Source organism: Engystomops pustulosus, chromosome 3, assembly GCF_040894005.1.
Source record: "Engystomops pustulosus chromosome 3, aEngPut4.maternal, whole genome shotgun sequence".
In the NCBI taxonomy this organism is placed as follows: domain Eukaryota; kingdom Metazoa; phylum Chordata; class Amphibia; order Anura; family Leptodactylidae; genus Engystomops; species Engystomops pustulosus.
Genome location: NC_092413.1, coordinates 210,378,391 through 210,403,627, shown reverse-complemented (window position 1 = coordinate 210,403,627; position 25,237 = coordinate 210,378,391). Strand labels below are relative to the sequence as shown.

The 25,237-nt window shown below is 46.7% G+C and overlaps 1 protein-coding gene across 1 annotated transcript in view; it reads right to left on the bottom strand.

Annotated features, from left to right (window-relative positions):
• Positions 1 to 25,237, bottom strand: part of TNFRSF21 (TNF receptor superfamily member 21) — a 60,309-nt gene that overhangs the window by 15,941 nt on the left and 19,131 nt on the right. Inside the window, exons 2-4 of the mRNA XM_072143704.1 lie at positions 24,253 to 24,865; positions 19,718 to 20,146; positions 8,648 to 8,913 (exon numbers count right to left, since the gene is read on the bottom strand). Coding sequence (XP_071999805.1) covers positions 8,648 to 8,913; positions 19,718 to 20,146; positions 24,253 to 24,865 — 1,308 coding nt within the window. The remainder of the gene's footprint in view (positions 1 to 8,647; positions 8,914 to 19,717; positions 20,147 to 24,252; positions 24,866 to 25,237) is intronic.

Below are 25,237 nucleotides of genomic sequence, written 5' to 3'. Positions count from 1 at the left end.
ATTGTCTCGGCCTCTGACTGGCACTTGGTGGCATCATTTTTTCTACTTATAGGGGCAATTCCATTAATTCTAGATCAATATAAACAGGAAAAGCTGAGAAATTCTGTAATTAGCAGTTTCATAGTCATTACTTTGGCTCATGAAACCCCCCCTCCCCCAATGGTGTATAGACAGTATAAATGGCCCGGTGCCCAGCGCTGGGATGGCTCCCCCTGGTATCTGATGTTCTTGCATAATGTGTACATTTTATACATTGTCTTTATTCCATCTGTACAGAAGAGCTGGGAATAGGATGTAGTGACATAGAGGAAGGGCTTCTCTTGTGATACTGTCAGCGGGTGACAAGGTGAGACTGGCATCAAGGTGATTCTGGGTCATGAGCTCAGCGGAGCGGAGTCAGTGTGTAAATAGCACAAGAGACTGGAATAACAAGTCATGCCAACCCGCTGCGCCCGCTGCCTACAGAAACACACAATGCCGGGTATAGCTGCAGGGCACCGCTAAACCTGGGCGCCTGCTGTGCTGAAAACAATTCACAAACAGGAATATTCCGGTTACTGGCACAGAAGACAAGCCTGGCACACCGCAGTGCCCACCAACCACAATACCACACAGCATGGAGGGCACAAAGTACTGGAAAACAAAGCTCAACCTGTGGTGTCCCACAAGTACAAGACCACACAACATGGAGGTATAGATGGCAAGTAATAAACGCTGGCACAAAATCAAAACCTGGCACCGTCCTGCCCATCCACTACAGTAATCTACAACGTGGTGATAGAGCCGGACGTCACCAAGTGCCGGAACAAACACTAAACCTGGACGACTGCTATAATACACAGCGAGGAGGATAACTGCCGGGCGCTGGCACTAAAGAAAAATCTGGCACAACGCTGTGCCGCCAAACAAGATCCTGGGAAACATTGACATTTACCAAGTGCTGGAGCAAAAGCTGAATTCAGAAAACCTAAATATGGGGAGTGTGGATGGAGACTGCCAGCTGCTGGCACAAAAGCCAAACCTGGCACTATGGTGCCTATCAACTAACCGAATGCAGCTTCACCATTCTCAACGATGTTTATTGGTTTTGTTCCATCTTCCTTTGAACGCACACCTGTCACACCGATCCTGTAGAAGCCATCTCTGGACCCATCCACTCTGCTGAACTATCACCCCATCTCACTACTTCCATTTGCTTCTAAACTCCTGGAACATGATGTCCATCTGGAACTATCCTCCTACCTTTCTTCCAACTCGCTCAATGACTACAATCTGGTTTCCGACCCACTCACTCCTCTGAGACTGCCCTGACCAAAGTCTCCAATTAACTAGTGTCAGCCAAGACAAAGCAACATTACTCTGTTCTCCTCCTCCTCCTTGCCCTGTCCTCTGCCTCTGACACTGGTGGCCATTCTCTCCTGCTGCAGACGCTATGTTCTCTTGGCATCACTGACCGGACCCTCTCCTGGATCTCCTCATACTTCTCCAACCGGATGTTCAGTGTCTATCACTCTCACATCACCCATATGGTAGATGACACACAGATCAATATTTCTGGCCCAGATATCTCTTCTCTTCTACCCAGAATTCCAGAATTTCTATCCTCCTCCTATTCCAGTTTTCTAAAACTTAACATGGACAAAACGGAACTCATAATCTTTCCTCCACCTAACACATCCCTCCCACCAGACCTACGGCCGCATTCACACGACCGAATGGGTACGTATATACACCCCCCCCAGAGTGATACAGTGCCACCATAGCGCTCCATACACTGGGAAAAGATAGGACACTCTCCCTGGTCCCTAAAGTCTGTTGCCTTGGAGTCATCTTGGACTCTGCTTTATCCTTTATGCCTCACATACAGGCCCTTACTACAACCGGCCACCTCCATTATAGAACAAATCTCACATCCGACAATCCAGAGTTGCAAAATTGCTAGTACATGTCCTCATCATCTCCCACTTGGACTACTGCAACATTCTTCTCTGTGGTCTCCCAGCTAACTATTTAACGCCGCTTTAATCCATCAATAACTCTGCTGCCCGCCTCATCCCTCTGTCTCCTCGCTTCTCCTCTCTGTCAGTCTCTCCACTAGTTACACATTGTACAGTAAATTCAACTCAAAATACTAATCAAGACCTACAAAGCCGTCCACACCCTGTCCCCTCCATATATCTCTGACCTCATCAGCCAATACCATCCCACACGAAATCTCCGCTCCTCACAGGACCTTCAGCTTCTCTCTATTACCATCCTCTCTCCTCACAACCGCATCCAGGACTTCTCCCGTGCTTCCCCCATCCTCTGGAAGTCTCTACCCAAATGTGTCAGACTGTCCCTCACTTTCCAAACCTTTAAACGGAATCTGAAAACCCTCCTGTTACACAATAACTGCTCTGCTCCCTCACCTTGTGTCTCCCCCCCCCCCCCCCCCCCCAATATAGATTGTGAGCCCTCAGGGTTCAGGATCCTCCTCCCACTTGTCTCCTGATCTCGGTAGTTTTGTATTTTGTACTTGCATTTGTTCTCGTCTCAATGTGATGTATGTGACCCCCTACTGATTGTACAGCCCCATGGAAGTAATACAGCTCTATAAATAATAATAATAATACTGGACGCAAAATCTGAACATTGATTACCACCATATCCACCACCTACAAGACTCCACACTATGGAGTATAGTGGACTAAGCTATACGGTACCAAGCGCTGGCACTGATCCCAAAACTGGAAGGTTCCAAGAGCTGGTGCCAAACCCATAACCGAAAGGTACCGAGTGCTGGTACTGATTCCATTACTAGAAAGTACCGAGATGCCTTAAAGACCAAAACGACTGCTAAGTATATAACACATAATAGTATAACATACATTATAATCACACACACTGATGAGGTCATACCATCCACCATGTAGGATCCACGCGTAGATTTTTATATTTATGGAGGACAAAACTCAATGTGTTCCTATATAGTTACAGGACGCCCACATACAACTAGAGAGAGCAGCGTCTAAATTTAGCAGATCAGATAGATATATAGATTTTCAGCGCGCCTCAGGTTCCCTGATAAATCTCTGTGTATAAGGTTACCCCTACGAGGCAATGCAGACATCAGCGAGTATCACACCTCCCTACAACCACACACTACACCTCCCCCGCCCCGCGTGGACTACAGGCTCGTAATAACATTATTACACAGATCTGTGTTTATATGAGTGATGTCAGCCGAGATCTGAGAACACATAACATCCACACCTCATCCGGGCCGGACAGAACCAGTTACAGAGCACCACAAGGCACATCTATGTCCGACTCTCACAGAACATACATTATCCATAGGCACCAGGTATCCCATAATTGTAACAACTAGCAACAATATTATAATAGTAATGATTATATGTTTATAGAGGAGGAGGGAGATGGAGCTGCAGTATTTCCTCTGAGTGTGTACAGGTGAGTGCGCTGTGAGAGGGGGGAGGGAGCAGCTCGTAGCGAACTGAAGCTGAGAAGACACAACCACTCAGCAGTTACATATGAACAGAAGGTTTACTTGAACGAAGGAAAATGACCCAAAATATTGGGGTTACAGACACCCCTGTCAGATAATCTTGTTAGGGCACATGGGCCCCTGTGTATATGTCAGAGCTTTAGTTATCGTTTTCCGATGTCTCGGTTGTTCTTTAAATGTTCAGCTGTGTCAGCAGTGAGGCCTCAAGGTTTCCACAAACAGTTGTAAATAGGAGGCGCGTGCCTCATGGCGAGGCCTCCTCCAGTCACTTTCACACCCGGACACTTCTTATTTACGAGCCTGTATGACGTCTCCATCCCCAGAGGCGCCTCCAGTGGGTTTTCTATGATGTGGAGTGGACGCGGGGTATTAATAGATCCGTAAACATCACACCCTAGGACCTCAGTTCCCGGAAGATGATGCAAGGTGCAAGAGTCATCTTCAGCAAGGGAAGTGAGCGGAGGTCATCCCTACATCTCCCTCATAATGGAGGAAACGGAGTTTATCCTGACAGGACTGCTAAAAAAGATAATAAGAGTCCCGATTACCCCGCCCACACAGAACTCTCAGTATCAATCACTGTGTGTGGGTGGAGTAATCAGGACTATCCTAGTCAATCTCTATGTGATGAAGTATGTGGGGGTCTTCACTACCTGTCCCTTACAAAGGAGGAAACCGAGTTTATTCTGACAGGACTCCCAAGGGAGACCGGGAGAGTCCTGATTACTCCGCCCACACACAGTCATTGACACAGAGCCCTATGTGGGAAGGGCAATTCGTACTTTCACCCACAATCCCCGTGTGTGGGCGGGGCAATCTGGACTCTCCCAGTCAGTCACAGTGTGTGGGCGGGGCAATCTGGACTCTCCCAGTCAGTCACAGTGTGTGGGCGGGGTAATCTGGACTCTCCCAGTCAGTCACAGTGTGTGGGCGGGGTAATCTGGACTCTCCCAGTCAGTCACAGTGTGTGGGCGGGGTAATCTCAGAATTTACTCTGAATTCTGGTCCATTTCCTATAATCCTGTACATCTCAGAGCTCAGCATCTCTCCCTCTACTATATCCTGCTCAGAAATCCTCTGATGGGTGCAATTTTAGGAAATTAGCTAAATTCTGTAATATTACAGTCATGGGCATACAGTGTATGGTACGGTACACGTTACGGTGCATCTATGCCAAAAATCTTTGGGGGTCAAACATTTACACCACATCTAATAACCCTATAAAAGCAGCGGTTAGTTACCCAGTATCTCCATAGCAACCAGACCTACGGATCCCACAGAGGATGCGATGGTCTATAAATAATGTCAGAGGGGGCACAGGACAAGGGCACGGCCGGCACACCGGGGGCCGTGTGTGGGATCTGGTCTGGGCAGGTTCACGTCAGCTCTCAGAATAATCGGGGAGGTTTGATTACAGCGTACGGGGAAATAGGAGCCACAACAACAACACATCCATTATTCAGGACAATGAGGGGGGGGGGGGGGGAGAGCAGCGCTCAGCTCCGATACTGCCTGGTAACAGCGTGGTCAGGACAGAGCGGGACCGCACACCCAGGAACCCCCAGATAATGTATTAGTAACACTACTGGTGCCAGGGCACAGAGGGGGACCGACGCACCCAGGACCCCCCCCCCCATATATAATGTATTATTAACACTACTGGTGCCAGGGCACAGAGGGACCGCCACACCCAGGACCCCCCATATAATGTATTATTAACACTACTGGCGCCAGGGCAGAGAGGGACCAACGCAACCAGGACCCCCCATATAATGTATTATTAACACTACTGGCGCCAGGGCACAGAGAGGGACCGACGCACCCAGGACTGCCCCCATATAATGTATTATTAACACTACTGGTGCCAGGGCACAGAGGGTCCTCCACACCCAGGACCCCCCCCCCATATATAATGTATTATTAACACTACTGGTGCCAGGGCACAGAGGGACCGCCACACCCAGGACCCCCCATATAATGTATTATTAACACTACTGGTGCCAGGGCATAGAGGGGACGGCGCACCCGGGACCCCCCATATAATGTATTATGAACACTACTGGTGCCAGGGCATAGAGGGACCGCCACACCCAGGACCGCCCATATAAAGTATTATTAACACTACTGGTGCCAGGGCATAGAGGGACCCTTTCCCATGTTAACCACTTCCAATTGGAAAAAAATCTGGGCAACAATAATTAGAAGACGCCTTAGAAGCAGAGAAGGGACATGTAGGTTCTCCAGAGAAGTCCAATAACTTCTAAATGAAGTCCCCTCACTCTGACACCGCAGTTCTCAATGCGTTTACTCAGCGCCAAGACTCCCCAGCCCCCCCCCCCCCCATCACATCTCCTCTAAGACACCAACATCTCCTCCTGTCGTGCTTAATAAGTGAAACACAGCATGAAGGAGACGCCCGGGGCCACAGCGAGCCCTTCATTAAAATAAAAACGGTCTGGCTTCTGGCAGATGCGGCCAAGTCACAAAATTTTCGGTACATCAGGTGATGGAAAGTCAAATGTGCAATGTGGAAAAGAAGAGTTACTACCACTACCATCATCATCATCCATGTAGTCTACAAAACAGACCACAAGCACCTGAATATCTAAGGACGGGGCTTATGTTAAAGTCAAAATGGTGGTCTACTTCACCCGTGGACAATCCATCGCTAGTGTTATCATCAATTCAGTTGAGATCCTGTCAACTCCTGTCCCCCGACCCAAAGTTTGCAGTTAAGTTTCAGAAGATGAACCCTCCTTGTGCCTTCCTGATGATTCAGGGTTTAGGTCTATAGAAGGAAAAAACTTTTCTAATAACAACTCTTCCGATGTCTTGTTCCCATCAGAGATAAGTGGCGAGACCACAGCCTAGAGCCCTAGGCCCATCTTAAACCCAGCCAGGTACTTCAAGTCTGTTTTAGCCTAAGGTTTAATTGACCTTCAAAAGACATAAAGGTCTCCATCTCAATGTAGTTCTCTCTCAACTCAACTCTTTTTGTTTTGCATAGGAACAATGGTAGGTATAAGGAATTTATGGATACTTACCTCTCTCCACTCAAGGCCCCTGGTGATCTTTTCTTTCCGATAACCTCTCAGCCTCTCCCGGAGATGTGTCACCACTGGAGCCGCGATCGGCTCGGTGGGCATCTTGCGTATCAAGAGACAAGGAAGAGGTAAAGATCAGCCGGGGCCTGGAAACAGCACCATAGTGGCAGATGCTCCATTACTCCTCATCTACTCTGGAACGGAAGAGGCGCAACCACCAATCACACGGATCCGGTTCCTTGTAGGCCCATTCCATTTATTTCTATGGAGATAACCAAGAAGCGTTCTCTGCAGACTCTAATCTACTTAGACAAGGGTTACAAGGAGCCCTCGTACTTGTGACCAGTTGTCCTCCAGTGGTTTGACCCCCTCTAATCTACAATGCTTACAACATCCTATAGGTAGGGGATAAGTCTGATTTTTAAGGAATACAGGCAAATAAGATTGTCTGAAAGAGCCCACTTAACCTAAACAGCCTCAATTCCATCCACTTAAAGTTCACTGTAGGACACAACGGTGAATGTCCCCAGACGAGGCAAGAATATGGAGCGTGACCAGATGATGTTCCGAATGACTCGGTGCTGAGTGTTACTCAATATAATCAAAGTTTAATGAAGAGTGCCACGCCAATCCATTACCGGATTCCACATCTGCCACGCTTGTGTCTTCACGCACTCATCCCCCACGAGTTGCGTCAATTGTCTAGGTCAACAGGGTGACGACTGCACGAGAGGACAATTATTTTTTGGAGATTTTAATCACTCTATGAAACGATGTTGCACCTCCAACAAAAAGTATTCCCAAAACCTGACACCAAGTTGTAAAAGTAACCCTTAGGCCCCTTCCACACTAGCGAGTGTGATGCGATGAACTCGCATCACACTCGCAACGCAAGCTGCCGGGAACGCACGGCCCGAACCCTGCACCGCGGGAGTGAACTCAGCATGTCAGTTCACTCCCGCGGTGCAGGGTTCGGGCCGTGCGTTCCCGGCAGCTTGCGTTGCGAGTGTGATGCGAGTTCATCGCATCACACTCGCTAGTGTGGAAGGGGCCTTACTCCATATGTCAAGCTCCGAATACTGCCCCCCAGCTCCATTCTTTGAGGACAAAGAGTTCTAAAATATTTTGACCCCCTGATAACTATGATGCACCATACTTTATGGATGGTCTGACCCTCGACTCACATCCTTGTCTAGAACAACTTACCATATAATTCCCGACAAGGTGCATGAAGGTGCAGAATGCAAATAATAGACCACGATCAAGCAGGGGATGCTAAGGGAGTTGAACTTAGGAATCAACAGAACCACAATGCAGAAGCACAAACTCAGGATGGGTGGAAAGCAGGACTTGAATAGTATATTGCCGTCATGTAGACGGTCCTGCCCAGGACCTTGTTTTAGTGATCAATGATGGTCCTTCTGATCAGATACCAACAGATCATCAACTTTAGCAGCAAGCGATCATCTGAAAATACTTGTGAAACAGAGTGTAAGCTAAATGAGGACTTACCCAAGCACTTCCCCCACCCATCATAGAAGCGGAGGCCCACCCTGCCGCCATTGTTAGGACAAGACAATCACTTCATGTGGAGATGTCCTGAACCCCCAGGTAGAAGACGTCAACTTGCTGATCCTCAAGGGAGATAAGTCACCGCCACGTTCCACGGGCCAAGCCAAACACATCTAGCATGTTCTGCTAGAGATAACATCCAGACGAGAAGACATCTGTAAAGCGAGGAAGGATCAGATCCTTCCATGAAGGCGCTATATCTGGAGCGGGCGGTGCTATTTCTGTTTGGACACCACCAGAACACTATGTGACTATTATTTATACATGGATACAGTCATAATCTTTGTATACACAGAGCAGGAGCAGCAACACAGAGAGGAAAACACTTAGAGGATTATGACGGGCACCTTCATGCAACTTTGTGCCAAAGCTTAAAGTTTTATTAAAATTGCAAAAAGAATAAAAAATAAAATTAAAAAAATAACCAACCTTGCTCTATACTTCTATTACCAGATCTGGCCACCAACCAGACACTGAATCGGAGTCTAGCTCTATACATGGAGCACAAGAAGAGTCCCAGTACCTGCACAGTATCCTCCATGAGGCCACGGATCTTCTCCACCACGTCGTTCCTCCGGTGCTGGCGCAGAGCGCTGATTAGCGTGGCCAGGCTGGCTTCAGGTCCACGTATGGTCCAGTGCTGCAAGGCTGCGTAGGCGCGTTCGTGATCCGCTGTGTAGCCATTGGAAAATGCCGCCACCTCGTGCTCGTTGGCATTGCAGAGGAACTGATAGATATCTTGCCACTGGCTGCCGACCTGAGCGGCTACCAACTTCAGGATGTCGATACCTGCAGGAAGAAAGAAATTATGGAAGTCAGTACAAAGCTAAGCTCACAATATCAAGCAGCCCCTGCTGATCCAGAGGTCAGCCTACACCTTTATACTGCCCCTGATGATTCAAGAGTCCGTAAAGGGTTCAGCTCATGCCGTGGAGTGGTCACTGCTGATTCAGTGGTTAGTACAGAGTGGAGCTTACTCCTTTAAGCAGCCCCTGCTGATTCAGTGGTCACTACAGAGCTGAGCTCACACCTTCAAGAGGCCCCTGCAGATTTGAGGGTCACTACAGAGCTAAGCTCACAACTTTATGCAGCTCCTGAGGATTCAATAGTTAGTACAGAGCTGAGCCCATGCCTTGGAGTGGTCCCTGCTGATTCAGTGGTTAGTACAGAGTGGAGCTTACACCTTCAAGATGTCCCTGCAGATTCAGGGGTCACTACAGAGCTGAGCTCACACCTTGAAGAAGCCCCTGCTGATTTAGAAGTAAGCATTGAGCTAAGCTTACACGATTAAGCCGGGGGCTACTCATTCAGTGGTCAGTACAGAGTGGGCTAACAATTTCAAACAGCCCCTGCTTATTCACTGGTCAGTAACAAATCTGAGCTTATACTATCAAACATCCACTACTGCTTATGCCGTGGTCAGTACATAGCTGAGCTTACATTTTCAAACAGCTCCTGGTGATTCATTAGTCAGTACATAGCGGAGCTTACAATTTCAGGTAGCCCCTACTTGTTCAGTGGTCAGAACAAAACTGAGCTTACACTTTCAAACAGCCCCTGGTGATTTATAAGCAAGTCCAGAGCTGGGCTAAAACCTTCCAGAATCTCCTGCAGAGTCAGACGTCAGTATTGAGATAAGCTCAGCCCATAAGGCAGCCCCTGCTGGTTCAGTGGTCATTGCCACTTTACAATATAGAATTTGAGCTAAATAAGCCAGCCAGCTTTCACTGTGAACATACAGAGAAGATCAAGGTTAGACCAAGACCTTGCTCCATATTTAGATTAACAAGTAAAATCATTGGCTGTCCAGTATAAAAACAAAAAAGTGTGCCCCCCCCCCCCCATGGCCATGGCCTATGTTCAGTACTGCAGACTGACTACATTCATTTACATTAGGAAGAGTAATAAAACCCGGACACAATGGATGGACAAGAGAATTATTATTTACAGGGAAACAACTGCTTTAACTACAATATAAAAAACCAAGATTATAAAACCCAAAGTCTACCTCTACGTCCTGCACTGCAAATCAATACAACTGCAGCGCGTCTCCTGCAAACAGAAACGCGAGGAATAAGCAAATCCAAAATATCCAACCTCTTAATGGACCCTCCCGGGGCCTAGCATAGAACACCAGGTCAATGCTGCTCAGGAATCAGGCCAGAGCTTTCTTGTTTCCATGGGCTGAGGATAATTTGATGCCTTTAATTAAAGGGAGTGTGGCGATGAGTCACAGGACGGGTTTTATGACCATTAAGAATAATGTGTAATAGGACAGAACGAGCCGTAGAGGCTCCGAGACGCTGAGTATTGTACAACTCACGTATAGGGACATCATTAAAGGGAACCTGTCACCAGGAGACCCATTTTTCGCACTCCCCCAGCCCCCACAGAGCATAGTACATACACTGCCAAAGTGTTTTTGTATAAAAAATTGGTTTTACAGAAAAAAAAAAAAAAGATACAGTATATGTTATATTGTACCTTTCATTAGAATCTGCTGTGTGACTAGGCAGTTGCCAAAAGGGAGGGTCTAGAAAGGAGCAGTTCCCCCCCTCCCCTGGGAAACATGTGACCTTTTCAAATATATGAATAACTCCCCACACTCTGGATTGGCTGTAGAGGAGCAGGGGGCGTCGCTAAGCCCAGTGATGGGTGTTTTCATATATTTGAAAAGGTCACATGGAGTAGCTGAATCCCAAGGGTGGGGGGGGGGACTGCTCCTTTCCAGCCCCTCCCAAAAGGCAACTGCCTAGTCACACAGCAGATGCTAATGAAAGGTACAATATAACATATCTTTTTTTCTGTAAAACCAATTTTTTATACAAAAACACTTTGTAGTGTATGTACTATGCTCTGTGGGGACTGGGGAGTGCTAAAAATGGGTCTCCTGGTGACAGGTTCCCTTTAAGGGAATTCAATGATTCTGCCGAAATCTATAGGTTTGGCTAATATCCATCTAATGTATATGGACTTATGACGTAGGGTAGCGTCAATATCAGATCAGACTCTTTATCCAGAAGAACAGCTCCCCCCTCTGCGCAGTGGTCGAGCAGCGTTACTGCAGCTCAGATTCCGAACGATTCAATGGGAATCGTAGTTACCCGACCACTAAACAGAGAATGGAGCGGTTCTTCCAGTTGATTCCGAGGAAGCCAGAATCTGCAGGTCAATAAGGTATAAGTCCTCAATTTTGACCTTAATGTCATCTGGTCTGTCAATGATTGGCAGATGATGATCTTCTGTCTATGGCCATCCTGACAATGAAAGGTATCACTTCTATTACAGAAAGGTATCACTTCTATTACAGAAAGGTATCACTTCTGGATACAGATAACACAGGATCATCCCATTGCAATAGGTGACCTATTCTGAGAGTTGATACCAAGGGAGCCAGAATCTGCAGGTCAATAAGGGTCAAGTCCTCAATTTTGATCTCAATGTCATCTGGATCAGTCACTGATTGGCAGATGAAGATCTCATGTCTATGACCATCCCGACAATGAAAGGTATCACCTCTATTACAGAGCTGGATGCATATCACACAGGATCACCCCATTGCAATAGGTGACCTATTATGAGAGACAGATCCTGTGCCATCTACATAGAAGAAGCAGAGTCTGCAGAGGTCACACAGAAATCATCGCGTACAATCTAAATTCGAGAACGATTAAAAATTCATGTGATTCTCCCAAAATATGTGTGAAAAATCTGTATTCCAGACTGTGACTAAACGGTAGTGACCTCACCCCCCACGGGATAGACAAGTAGTTAGAACCGTGCAGAGATATAAAAGATGAAGCTTCTCCCTTCTCACGGAACAGAATTGCATAAATAATTTCTTACTTTATCCTAGTTTCACCCAGGAAGGAACATTAACATATAAAAAGGGAAAATGGAAACTTACTGCAAAATTTGCTACAAAAGAAGGGAACTTACCTAAAAGAATTAGAAGAGGTTTAGAAGGTAAAAGTTACGTTCTATCAGTATCTTATATGGTATGGAACAATCTCATCGACTGCATGGCGCCATCACTGCAGCACTCGTCACAGTGACATCCATTCAAGTGTGGCCGTTCCTGGTACTGCAGCTCCTAATACTGAAGAGGTGTCAGTCAGGCAAATCCTGCCCAGATTAGGAAGTACATCATGTAGGGAGGAGGGTGGAATTAACAGTGGTCACACAAAATTGAAGATCGGTGTTATTGTAGATGTGTCCTCACACTGCTGTGTTCTGTGCATTAAACTGCTCCACAGTCCCTTCCCTCTGCTCAAACTAGAAGCTGTATCGGGTTTATGCTACAGTAGTCGTTAAGGGGGTGATGCAGGTTAGTGCAGAGAGTTAAGAGCACAGCAGTGTGAGGACACACCCTCAACGCATGCGGAGAAGCTACAATCCTGGAATATAAATGTATTTTTCATAGTCCTGATGATACTATCCGCATATACACACAGATATATACCAACTTTTGAGGAGAAAGATTTGGACTTGCTCTTTGGATAAATTAATAAATGGGACTCAAGGTTTGTTAGATTTTTATCAAATGAAGGGATCCCACAAGCACCACAAAGTACCCCGCTGCCCTCACCCACTGCCCTCACCCACTGCCCTCACCACCTTAGGGGGAGTCTGGGCACCTTCGTGTTCCAAAGAAATTAACTTTATAAAAATATATAAATGAGCCAGAGGCGTCTCGTGGGACAACACTCTCTGCAGAGAGCACAGCAGTGTGAGGACACCCCCCCCCCCCCCCGAGTGCACCTGGAAAAGTTAAAATACTGGAATATAAGTGCATGCTGTTACTAACAACATACACAAAGATATGATTACACATCTCCAGTCCAGGGGCTACACAGTCCAGACCACAGCAGTGTGAGGATATTCCCTTCAGATTACAATCTTGTAATATAAATCCATTTTTCACAGTCTCACATATATAAAGGAGAGATTCCACATCTCTTTGGGGACAATTTTTGTCTGCCAGAGAGCACAGGGCACAGCAGTGTGAGGATATTCCCTTCATATTACAATTTTTCCTGTAAAACCCTTTTTCACAGTGCAGCTGCTACTAACAACACACATAAAGGTATAATTACACATCTCTCCATGGACAACACTTACCACTGGCTGCAGAGGGCACAGCAGTGTGAGGACATGTCCCTAGAAGCTACAATTCGGATCTATCAATTAAAATTTTCACTGTCCTGTTGCTACTAACACCCCACACAAAGGCGCAGTTACAGATCTCCAGGGACAGTAACCAACACTGCATGTATTAAAGGGAAAGTATCAGCAGTATTAACCGTGTATGAAGGTTCACCCCCCCCCCACCCCCCACCCCAGAGGAGTTAACCATTACATGCACAGAGCGGTGCGGCGCTCTCTGCTCAATAATACAAGGTCGGAGCAGTCGTCTCCTCATTTATCAGATTCTGCGGCCGCTGGAAGGATCTGGACGGAGACTCATTTCTTCGAGGCCTTGAAGGAAAAAAACCAAACTGTAATATGTCATATATAGAGGACAAGTGAGCGACGCTCTACCCGGTCCTCATCTGTAATAGTCTCATCAAGGAAATATATGGGGAAGCCTGCAGGCGGATGCGATGGTCTGCAGCCAGTGCAGTACATCGCACCTCTAGTGGTACCGCACGGGCGTCTCCCTGTAACCCTTCACAGTCTTGTACAAATGCCAAAAGCACAGGAAGACAAATATATCTCAGCCACATGGATACACTGTAACAGAAAGCAGCTGTGTAACAGGAACTGGTAAATCAGCAGATTTGTTCAAGCCTCCTGCAGATCATCACTCATTGCTCCTGGAGGACTGTAAAAAATAGGCTTACACTCCAGGATTGCAGCTTCTTTATTAAGTATCCTCACACTGCTGTGCTCTTATCTCTCTGCATCTCAGCCCCTCCCCTCCGACTGACTGTTATAGTATTCAATCAGAAGCCTGCTGTTACTTTTATGTAGGGAGGCGGGGCTGTGGAATAGACCTGTACAGAAAGCTAAGCACACAGCAGTGTGAGGACACGCCCCCCCCCAGTGTACTTGCTGAATCCATCCATATATCACAGTCCTGCTGCTACTAACTATCTTGCTGCACAAATTGTTATTAAAATTGTCCAGGTGCTCTGGAAACGGACCCAATCCCTTACTACAGATCTGATCGATTCCATTCACACTATGCATAGGAATTGCAGGAGTCTCTGCTGTTACTAATAACATGTGCAAATGGCTGCAGAGAGCACAGCAGTGTGAGGACACGCCTCCAGAGTGCTAGAATATAAATCCTGATTTCAGTCCTGCTGCTACTCATGACATACACATAGGGTATGATCACACATCTCTCCAGGGACAATACCCAACAAAGGCTGCAGAGAGCACAGCAGTGTGAGGACACGCCTCCAGAATCCTAGAATATAAATCCATATATCACAGTCCTGCTGCTACTAACATACAGAGGTTTTTCCAGGGAGCATAGCCAACACTGGCTGCAGAGAGCACAACGGTGCGAGGACACGCCTCCAGAGCACCTAGTGAACCTAGAATATAAATCCATATTTCACAGTCCTGCTGCTACCAACAATATACACAATGGTCTGATTAAACATCTCTTCAATGGACAATGCCAAACACTGGCCGTAGAGAGCCCAGAGTACAGCAGTGTAAGGAAACATGCCATAGTGCACTTAGTAGCAGCAGGACTGTGAAATATGTATTTAAGTTCCAGGTTTGTAGTTAACAACATACACATAGGTATCTAGGGACAACATCCAACACTGGCTGCAGAGACAACAGAGCAAAGCAGTGTGAGGACATGCCTCTAGTGCACTTGGAGAAGCTATAATGCAGGAATATAGATCCACATATCACTAATATACTTGTACTGGAGGTCAGACGCCCCATTAAGCCTCCAGGGAGCGAGAGACACTTCAAGGACTGGAGGGGGGGGGGGGGGGGGGGGGATAAAGTCACTTTCTGCAAGAATTTCCTGGGATTTGTTCCCTGTGAATCATCATGTGAGCAGCGGCTGGTCCGGACCGGTTCCCTCCGTGCCACGCTCATGCCCGGGGCACCATCACATCTAATGAATATATGTTATGGCCATTACAAGCCACAAATCATGGAGGGAGATGACAAACACCGTAATGAGGGGACATTACCGGCCCCAATCTGCCTAATGGGCAGTCCCTGTGCCCCACAGCCTCATAGCGGCACAAGGTATACGGCACAGCCTCATAGCGGCACAAGGTATACGGCACAGCCTCATAGCGCACAAGGAATAGCACAAGGTATACGGCAGCCTCATAGCGCCCGGGCACAAGGTATAGGGGGCAGCCTCATAGCGCCCGGGCACAAGGTATAGGGCGCAGCCTCATAGCGCCCGGGCACAAGGTATAGGGCGCAGCCTCATAGCGCCCGGGCACAAGGTATAGGGCGCAGCCTCATAGCGCCCGGGCACAAGGTATACGGCACAGCCTCATAGCGCCCGGGCACAAGGTATAGGGCGCAGCCTCATAGCGCCCGGGCACAAGGTATAGGGCGCAGCCTCATAGCGCCCGGGCACAAGGTATAGGGCACAGCCTCATAGCGCCCGGGCACAAGGTATAGGGCACAGCTAGCGCCCGGGCACAAGGTATAGGGCACAGCTAGCGCCCGGGCACAAGGTATAGGGCACAGCTAGCGCCCGGGCACAAGGTAAACAGAATAGCTGTGCAGCCGTTGCACCGTCACCTACTATTCCCCCATACAGACAAGAAAACCTATAGAACGCTAGTATTTCTTACTGCTGAAGGTTTGCTACAATTGCATCCAATTCCGGCAATCTACCATGAAAATCCCGATAAAGCAGGGGCATTACTCATAGATCCAGGCACTGTGACTGTGGTAATCTTCTTATATTATCCATGGCCTCCTTCCTTCTAAAACCAACTTTTATAATTATGCTAATGAGCCGGAAGGACTGCTAGCGGTGTTACCAGTGCCCCTCCGTGCTTTGGCTTCACAGGCTGTTATACTTTGCCGGAGCACTTCCCACTTTGTTAGATTACATCAGGCAGAGGGAGCAGAGGGGGAGGGGGAGACAGTGTAACAGCCTGTTAAACTACAGCACAGAGGGGCTCTGGTAACAACCCTGGGAGCCTTTCAGGGTCATTAGCACAATTTTACATGTTGACTTTAGAGAGAAGGAGGCCATGGATAACACAGATTAGAAGATTACCACAGTCCCGGTGCCTGGATCTATGAGTAAGCTTCATAAACCTAAGACCATGACATGACCAAATTCATGGGGTTGGTTCCTAATTCCTCATCTGCTCGCTGGACTGTGTTAGTGTCCGTTTTCACCAGCTCTGGCATTTTATTCATGAATCAGAGAGCTCAGGATGAGCATAGTTTTTTTAATCTGGGATGTTTTTAGGGTTAACCCTCACATGAGATACATTGTTGCAGGAGGATCCAGCACCATTGTGGATATGATACATGAGGTTCCTCGAATTCGGAGCCACCGTACAGGCTACTGCCTGGTATTTCCATGGCAACTAGAGATAGGATTATATTTTGCTTAAATTGCCCACTTATTCTAAGAGTTCCCAAAATAGTAGCGGAGCAGAGCTCACTGCAACGCATAGCTGGCACCTGCACCCGTCACCCATGGCACCGCTGTTATACAAAGCCCCCAAACAGGGAGCCAGCGGGTCCTTATAGCTATGGATCCGGGAGGGGAGGGGGGGGGGTCAATGTTAGGTGATAGAAGGATTTTACAATAGCTGTGACCACATTGACCTGCACAACGCAAGCGCCAAACAGATTTATACCACTAAAGTGAACGGCCACCAAACTACTCAACTCACTGACATGATGGTGGATGACTACATATATATGACGACTATATCTTCTGGACCGTCGCAATAAGACACACAGTTCTGGTGTCATTTGTAAGTAGAGAATATCCCCTTTAAAGGATGATCTACCACCAGGATGAAGGATTGTAAAACAAGCACACTGATTTAATGATGTGTGCCCCCTCTGGCAGGATCCACTCTTCTCTTAGCTTCTTATGACCTGGTTTTTGCAAAAAAAAAAAACTGCTTTAAAATTATGCAAATAAGCCTGAGGAGCTTGAGGCTACATAGATGTTAATGAAGGAGTGACCCCCTCAAGCTCATTTGCATACATTTTTTAAAGCTTTTAAATACAAGGGCATAGGAAGCTTAGAGTGGATCCTGCCAGAGGGGGCACACACACCAGTTATGTCAGTGCACTTGGTTTACAATCCTTCATCCTGGTGGCAGATGCCCTTTAATATGTCACCAGGAATGTGTTTCTAGGTGCCACAGACTTCTACTGTTAAAGGTGCCGTCAGAAATGTGATTTATTTTTTTTTTTAACACAGCACCGACTTAATCCCGACTTTTAGGCCTCATCCAAGCGACTGTATTTGGCGGTCATGGGCCTGTCACAAAATCAGCAGATCGCTCGTGGCCTCCATAGACATCTATTGTGCACAGTCCCGATACTACTTATTAAAACAATTTATTAGGAAAAAATTACAAAAAAACCCCATGAAATCAATACAATTATTCTATCGGTTAAAGTCTCACATGTCATGAGAAAACAAACGCTCCAAAGAACAAAACTGTGCAAAATATGACCGGGACATTCAGACACCCCGCTGGTCACAATGGGGTTAAACTACTCCGGGAGTCATCTGATGATGTCATCAGTTGCACATTTACTGTAAATCGGGGTTAATAGATGAATTCTAACATATTTAGCGGCGGCAGTGATGGTGTCACTAATGAACGTTACACGACATGTGAGGAAATTACCGGGAGACCACAGATAATTATCACATAATGAGCTCTTCTTAAAGGGGGTTTCCACCTGATCAGACCACTACAAAAGAAAAGCAGCGGATATGTGGGGGTCCAGTTATTAATAATAGGGACTGGTGCCGGACCCCCACTTATCCGCTGGTTCCAGCTGGGATGAGAGCCCTAAGAGCAGCATCATTTTCTTTTGTAGTGGTCTGATCAGGTAACTGCGTCCTAACTTTTAAAAGGAAATCTAATCAAAATCCATCATGATAATATATATAGAGACATCCAGGCACCGGGACTGTGTTATCTGTTTATATTAGGTATCCATGGCTTCCTTCCTTCTAAAATCAACTTTTACAATTAAACTAATGGGACAGTAGGGCTGGGGGTGGTATCAGAGCTCCTCCATGCTGTAGCTTCACAGGTTGTTACACTGTCTCACCCTGCGCCCTCAGCACTTACCCCCTCCCTCTGCCTGCTGTAATCCCACACAGTAGGAATGGTGTGTGTGTGTGGGAGGGGGTGGGGGAGTACCACTGCACAGTGTAACAGCCTGTGAAACTACTGGTAACTAGAGCCCATCTAGCTCATTAGCATAATTATACAAGTTGATTTTAGAAGGGAAGAGGTCATGGATAACAAATATAAGACGATTACCACAGTCATGGTGCCTGGATCTACGAGTAAGTGTCCCTGGTTTATCACTATGGTAGATTTTTTTAAAGTGAATTGCAGCAGGTGTAGTACCACAGCACCGCCACTAGACTATTCTTTATGCTCCCCATCACCAGAGGCAAACAGAAACAGCAAAATGTTGGGGGTCTGACCAATACAATGATGGAGCCATTATTATGATTTCCTATAGGGGGCGCAGTTCTTCCCCTTATGATCTGCAGAGGGTAAAACACCAGGTACAGGGGCTGCCTGAAGTGTCCTACATCATCTCCTGGATACCACAGGTCATAGAATAGTTTCGGCACGGTCGAGCTTTCGTGCCCGTTGTTTACGGTTTTGGTTTCAGGGTAAATCAAGCTCTGAGCTCAGAGGCAGACTGGTTACTACGGAACGCGATGCCTACCAACAGAACACAAGACTGGAATACTGTAACAATCTGGTCGTTATAGAAACCGTGTCCTGACATGACAAGCAAGTTTAATTGTGACCACACTGTGATCTAAACCTAATCTGAAGGTAGGTGGCCACAGAGTTTGGACTACTGACCATGAGTCATGCGGATTTGGCTACACAAAGAATCAACTTGTCTAATGGTCTACAAGGACTTCAAGACTTGACCATTATACAAGGTCCTGAGCTAATCAGCCCTAAAATCCTACTAACGTGATCCAATGGCCACCATCTACAAGACCATGGAACTCATTCCACCTACACACAGACCCTCAAAACTTAAGCATCGGAAGACTAGATGTATCGTGGAGAACCCAACCATCTCCCTGTGGACCTCCAGACTTCTAACTAGTTGATTTGTTGCATTATTTAAAGGCACTGACAAAAAAAAACATCTAAAACCATGACCAATAGTTGACCACGTATGAAGACCAAGAACATGAAGACCTCATCTTGCCCACCATCTACAACCTCAGAAAGACCATCACAAGTTAAGTATCAGAAGACTATCTGTGTCACGGAGAACCCAATCATCTCCCTTTGGACCTCCAAACTTCTCACCAGTTGAACCCATGACCAATACTTGACCACCCATGAAGACAAAGAGCAGGTAGAAGATGCCCCTCCACCTTAATGCTACTCACCATGTCCATTGCAGTAGTAGATCCACTTCTCCCTGTTTTGGGTCACCGCTGTAGACTTCTTGAAGCCAGCTTTCTCCACGATGGAGCTCGGGTCTTGCTTTGGTCCTTTTTTGAGAGTGCGAGAACTTTTCCTGACGCTGCAAACCACAATGATGACGAGAACCAGCAAAAGAAACAGTACAATCATCCAAGGTAAGTGCTCGTTGATGTCAAAGTGGTGTGGGACCTGACGGGGAGGTCCTCTTTTAGTGGTCTTATAAATGGAGGTCTTGATTCCTTCACCTCCGCCTCTAGATACACCAGGCTGCTGAAGATCTGTGAGTTGTGGTTGCCTTCTGTCCCCGGTCTGGTGACCCATCCCTGGACCTTCCGTCATGTTCAAGTATTTTGTCTCATTCTTCTCAGTATCGTTGTAAACATCTGTCGGCTCTGAAAGACAAGGAGAAGAAGACGATATTGACTTTGGGAGTGTAGACATATGACTAACATCCTTGGGGCATTCCTACAAAGCTCAAAATCTTGGAGCCTCCGAGTCTTGATGTTCTCCAGGTGACAGCTCCTTATAAAGAGCCATGCAAGTCCTGATGGAGGCGTAGGGTCTCCTAAACCAGGGCTCCACATACAACCCCTTTTGTGGAGCTCCTCTGTGACATCACCTATTTATTCTGGCACCTTGGACCAGCTCAGACGAGCGATCACTAAACCGCACACCTGCTGCCCGGAAAATTTCGGAAGTCAGAAGTCAAACGTCGGGGAAAGAAAAGCCCAGAAGAAGAGAACCTTTGTGTAGGAACCTTTCCCCCATTAGCTTTCCATCTTAAACATTAGCCGTCCACCTGGCACGAAACCCTCTAATTACCTGCGCTGAATTAATGACCAGCGGATTTGGCAATTAAACGCGGCCCAGAACGCATATATTTAGAGTTTTGTTTGTTTAACCTCAGTTCGCCTGAGAAAAAATTTAAAGGGAACGTCTAGATAAATGTACCTAGTAGTATGGGATAGAGAGGGCGATGAGCTCTTATCGGGGTGTAACACGAGGGCGCACCCCAGGCCAGGAGACGTGGCGTTTTTAGGCCATTTTTGGGCTGTTTTTAGTTTTCAGATCGTTAAAAATGCATGCGTTTTTGTCAGTTTTTCCGAATTTGCGCAATTAAAAACGGACAAAAACGCATGCGTTTTCAAAAAACGGATGCGTTTTTTAACGCATGCGTTTTTAACGATCTGAAAACGCACTAACTGTGTCTTCACCCTTAGGCCAGTGGCACACGTGGTGTTTTGAACCCGTTTTTGGGCCGTTTTTAAGCAGTCTGTTAAAAAAATGCATCAGTTTATGAATGGTTTTACCAATTATCTTAATTAAAACGGGTCAAAAACGCATGGGTTTTTTAACGGACTGCTTAAAAGCGGCTCAAAAACCGTTTCAAAAAGCCACATGCGCCGCCGGCCTTATTAGGACGCGGTCACAAGTTGAGGTTTTTGTTGTGTTTTCCAACGCATTGCAACAGCTGAGAAGAGGCGATTTGCCTAATGTCATTACTGTTAACAATAAAATGCATGCGATAACGTGATGTTAACACACGTGTTAACACAGCATTTACAGTGCGCTTCGTAAACGCAAGTGTTAGCGGTTTCAAAACGGAATGAAAACGCAACCAAAACGCAACAGGTGACCGCACTCTTAGGGGAGGCCCTGAAAGAATTATAATTGTACGGATTTTAAATTTCAAGTTATACATCTTGGACCCTTAGACCATTTTGGGCAAAAAAACTAACAAAGCGATGCGGATATGAGCATCTTTTAATGGATATGCAAATAAGCCTGGAATGCAAGTGCACAGGGGGCGGGGCTGCATTGTCTACAGACAGTCCCAAGTGCTTTCACTTTCCTATGTAATCACTTGCTTGTTACATATCTTCAAATATTTCTATAAGCAATGCAGGTAAATTGGGTCCGCCCACAGTGCACTTGCCTGCCAATTTGCATATCCATAAAAAGATGCTCTTTTTACGTATACAAACACGGCGAAACATTTTTGCAAAAAAAAAACCCCCTCAAAGATAACCATTTAAACCGCAGCGCGCTTTTTAAAAATCATTGACATGTCCCTTTAAGTAATGTACAACCCCTTTAAGTGTTGTGCAAGTTTCTATATGTTTAAAACATAAAGTGAATGTATATTATCAGCCGACGTCATAGATAAGACTCCGAGAGTTTACACTGAGCGTGACTACATGAGGGCCAACAGAATATCGCGGCTTTGTATCCGTGCAGGACATTGCGCCACTTCCAGGTGTGAACACGTGTGACTTGTTATCTCTCAGAGGACTATCTCTGGCTAATGGCCCTTTAGTTGTACTTCCAGATAACGGATCAGCGCTTATCGGGCAGAACTTCATGAGAAGAAATCCCCAGTTTCAATCTCCCTGGAGGGGCAGAGTGAGATTATTTTACTTTCTTGGGTAAATAGTGAGGGGTCAGCACGGGATTCACCGCTCCCCCTTGTAATGGACAGTCACATGTCTGACCTGACAGGAGGTTCATGTGTTTTTACCACGAACCATAAGCAGCCGCGCTCCAAGGAATTTTCTGTTTGTATTGTTCTTCCTACCATGGAGTTTTCGGAAAAAAGAAAAAAAAACAGCCCGACTGCATATGGGCTCAGCACAGTACTACTACTCCTATCCTGTATATATGGCACTGCCTAGTACTACTACTCCTATCCTGTATATATTTGGGCACAGCACAGTACTACTACTCCTATCCTGTATATAGGGGCACAGCACAGTACTACTACTCCTATCCTGTATATATGGGCACAGTACAGTACTACTACTCCTATCCTGTATATATGGGCACAGTACTACTACTCCTATCCTGTATATATTGGCACAGCACAGTACTACTCCTATCCTGTATATATTGGCACAGCACAGTACTACTACTCCTATCCTGTATATATGGGTACAGCACAGCACTACTACTCCTATCCTGTATATATGGGTACAGCACAGCACTACTACTCCTATCCTGTATATATGGACACAGCACAATACTACTACTCCTATCCTGTACATATGGGCACAGCACAGTACTACTACTCCTATCCTGTACATATGGGCACAGCACCGTACTACTACTCCTATCCTGTACATATGGGCACAGCACCGTACTACTACTCCTATCCTGTACATATGGGCACAGCACAGTACTACTACTCCTATCCTGTACATATGGGCACAGCACAGTACTACTACTCCTATCCTGTATATATTGGCACAGCACAGTACTACTACTCCTATCCTGTATATATGGACACAGCACAGTACTACTACTCCTATCCTGTATATATGGGCACATCACAGTACTACTACTCCTATCCTGTATATATGGGCACAGCACAGTACTACTACTCCTATCCTGTATATATGGGCACAGCACAGTACTACTACTCCTATCCTGTACATATGGGCACAGCACAGTACTACTACTCCTATCCTGTACATATGGGCACAGCACAGTACTACTACTCCTATCCTGTACATATGGGCACAGCACAGTACTACTACTCCTATCCTGTACATATGGGCACAGCACAGTACTACTACTCCTATCCTGTACATATGGGCACAGCACAGTACTACTACTCCTATCCTGTACATATGGGCACAGCACAGTACTACTACTCCTATCCTGTACATATGGGCACAGCACAGTACTACTACTCCTATCCTGTACATATGGGCACAGCACAGTACTACTACTCCTATCCTGTATATATGGCACTGCCTAGTACTACTACTCCTATCCTGTATATATTTGGGCACAGCACAGTACTACTACTCCTATCCTGTATATATGGGCAAAGTACTACTACTCCTATCCTGTATATATGGGCACAGTACTACTACTCCTATCCTGTATATATTGGCACAGCACAGTACTACTACTCCTATCCTGTATATATGGACACAGCACAGTACTACTACTCCTATCCTGTATATATGGGCACATCACAGTACTACTACTCCTATCCTGTATATATGGGCACAGCACAGTACTACTACTCCTATCCTGTACATATGGGCACAGCACAGTACTACTACTCCTATCCTGTACATATGGGCACAGCACAGTACTACTACTCCTATCCTGTACATATGGGCACAGCACAGTACTACTACTCCTATCCTGTACATATGGGCACAGCACAGTACTACTACTCCTATCCTGTACATATGGGCACAGCACAGTACTACTACTCCTATCCTGTACATATGGGCACAGCACAGTACTACTACTCCTATCCTGTACATATGGGCACAGCACAGTACTACTACTCCTATCCTGTACATATGGGTACAGCACAGTACTACTACTCCTATCCTGTATATATGGGTACAGCACCGTACTACTACTCCTATCCTGTATATATGGGTACAGCACAGTACTACTACCCCTATCCTACATGTATGGATACAGCCCTAACACTTCATATTCAATAGATATTCATGGATATAATCCCACAACTCACCATATACAGCGGGTGGAGAGTAGAGGTCTTTGGATGGGGAGGAAGGTAGAGGTCCACATGTGTTGTCCCGTTCACTTGTCCCCGGCACCAGAACTATCAGGCCCAGAGCTGAGCAGTTGGTGTGGGTCTTACATCTCAGAGAACTTGAAGGCACGTCAGAATAAGTACCGTGGGCGCATGTCTTACATTTGACATTTTCCACCTCGCTTCCCTTCTTCCTCACGCCCCATCCTACGGGGCACACGGTGTGGTTGACACAGGTGCCGTTGAGGAGGTAAGTAGCAGATGGGCACGAGCACTCACGGTCAGACAAGGCAGAACAAGGCATCTTCATGACCATGGGCGGATCACATGGTAGACTACAGTTATGGCACCTGTCGTTCCCATTCTCGTGTCTTGTGAAGGTGCCGGTGGGGCAAGGGCTACACTCTCGGAGGGCAGACTGGGTACAGGGTTTGGACACAAATGTGCCAGCCGGACACTTGTCACACGTTACATTGATCTTGGACACAGGGTTGGTGTAGAGATATTTCCCAGATGGTAGAATTATTGTCTTTTTATCTGAAAACTGCAGGGGCTCAGCTCCCGTGATGTCAAGATGGAGAAGCAGAATCTAAAAGGAGAAAGAAAATGATATTTTTGTTATATAGGAACATAAGGAAGGTTTCATATTTTAGAGAAAAAATGTCTCCATGAAATATGGAACTACAAAACATCAAGAGGTCCCCTCCCTTGGCCCCCGGCTCCTTGAGGTTCCCCTCCCTTGGCCCCCGGCTCCTTGAGGTTCCCCTCCCTTGGCCCCCGGCTCCTTGAGGTTCCCCTCCCTTGGCCCCCGGCTCCTTGAGGTTCCCCTCCCTTGGCCCCCGGCTCCTTGAGGTTCCCCTCCCTTGGCCCCCGGCTCCTTGAGGTTCCCCTCCCTTGGCCCCCGGCTCCTTGAGGTTCCCCTCCCTTGGCCCCCGGCTCCTTGAGGTTCCCCTCCCTTGGC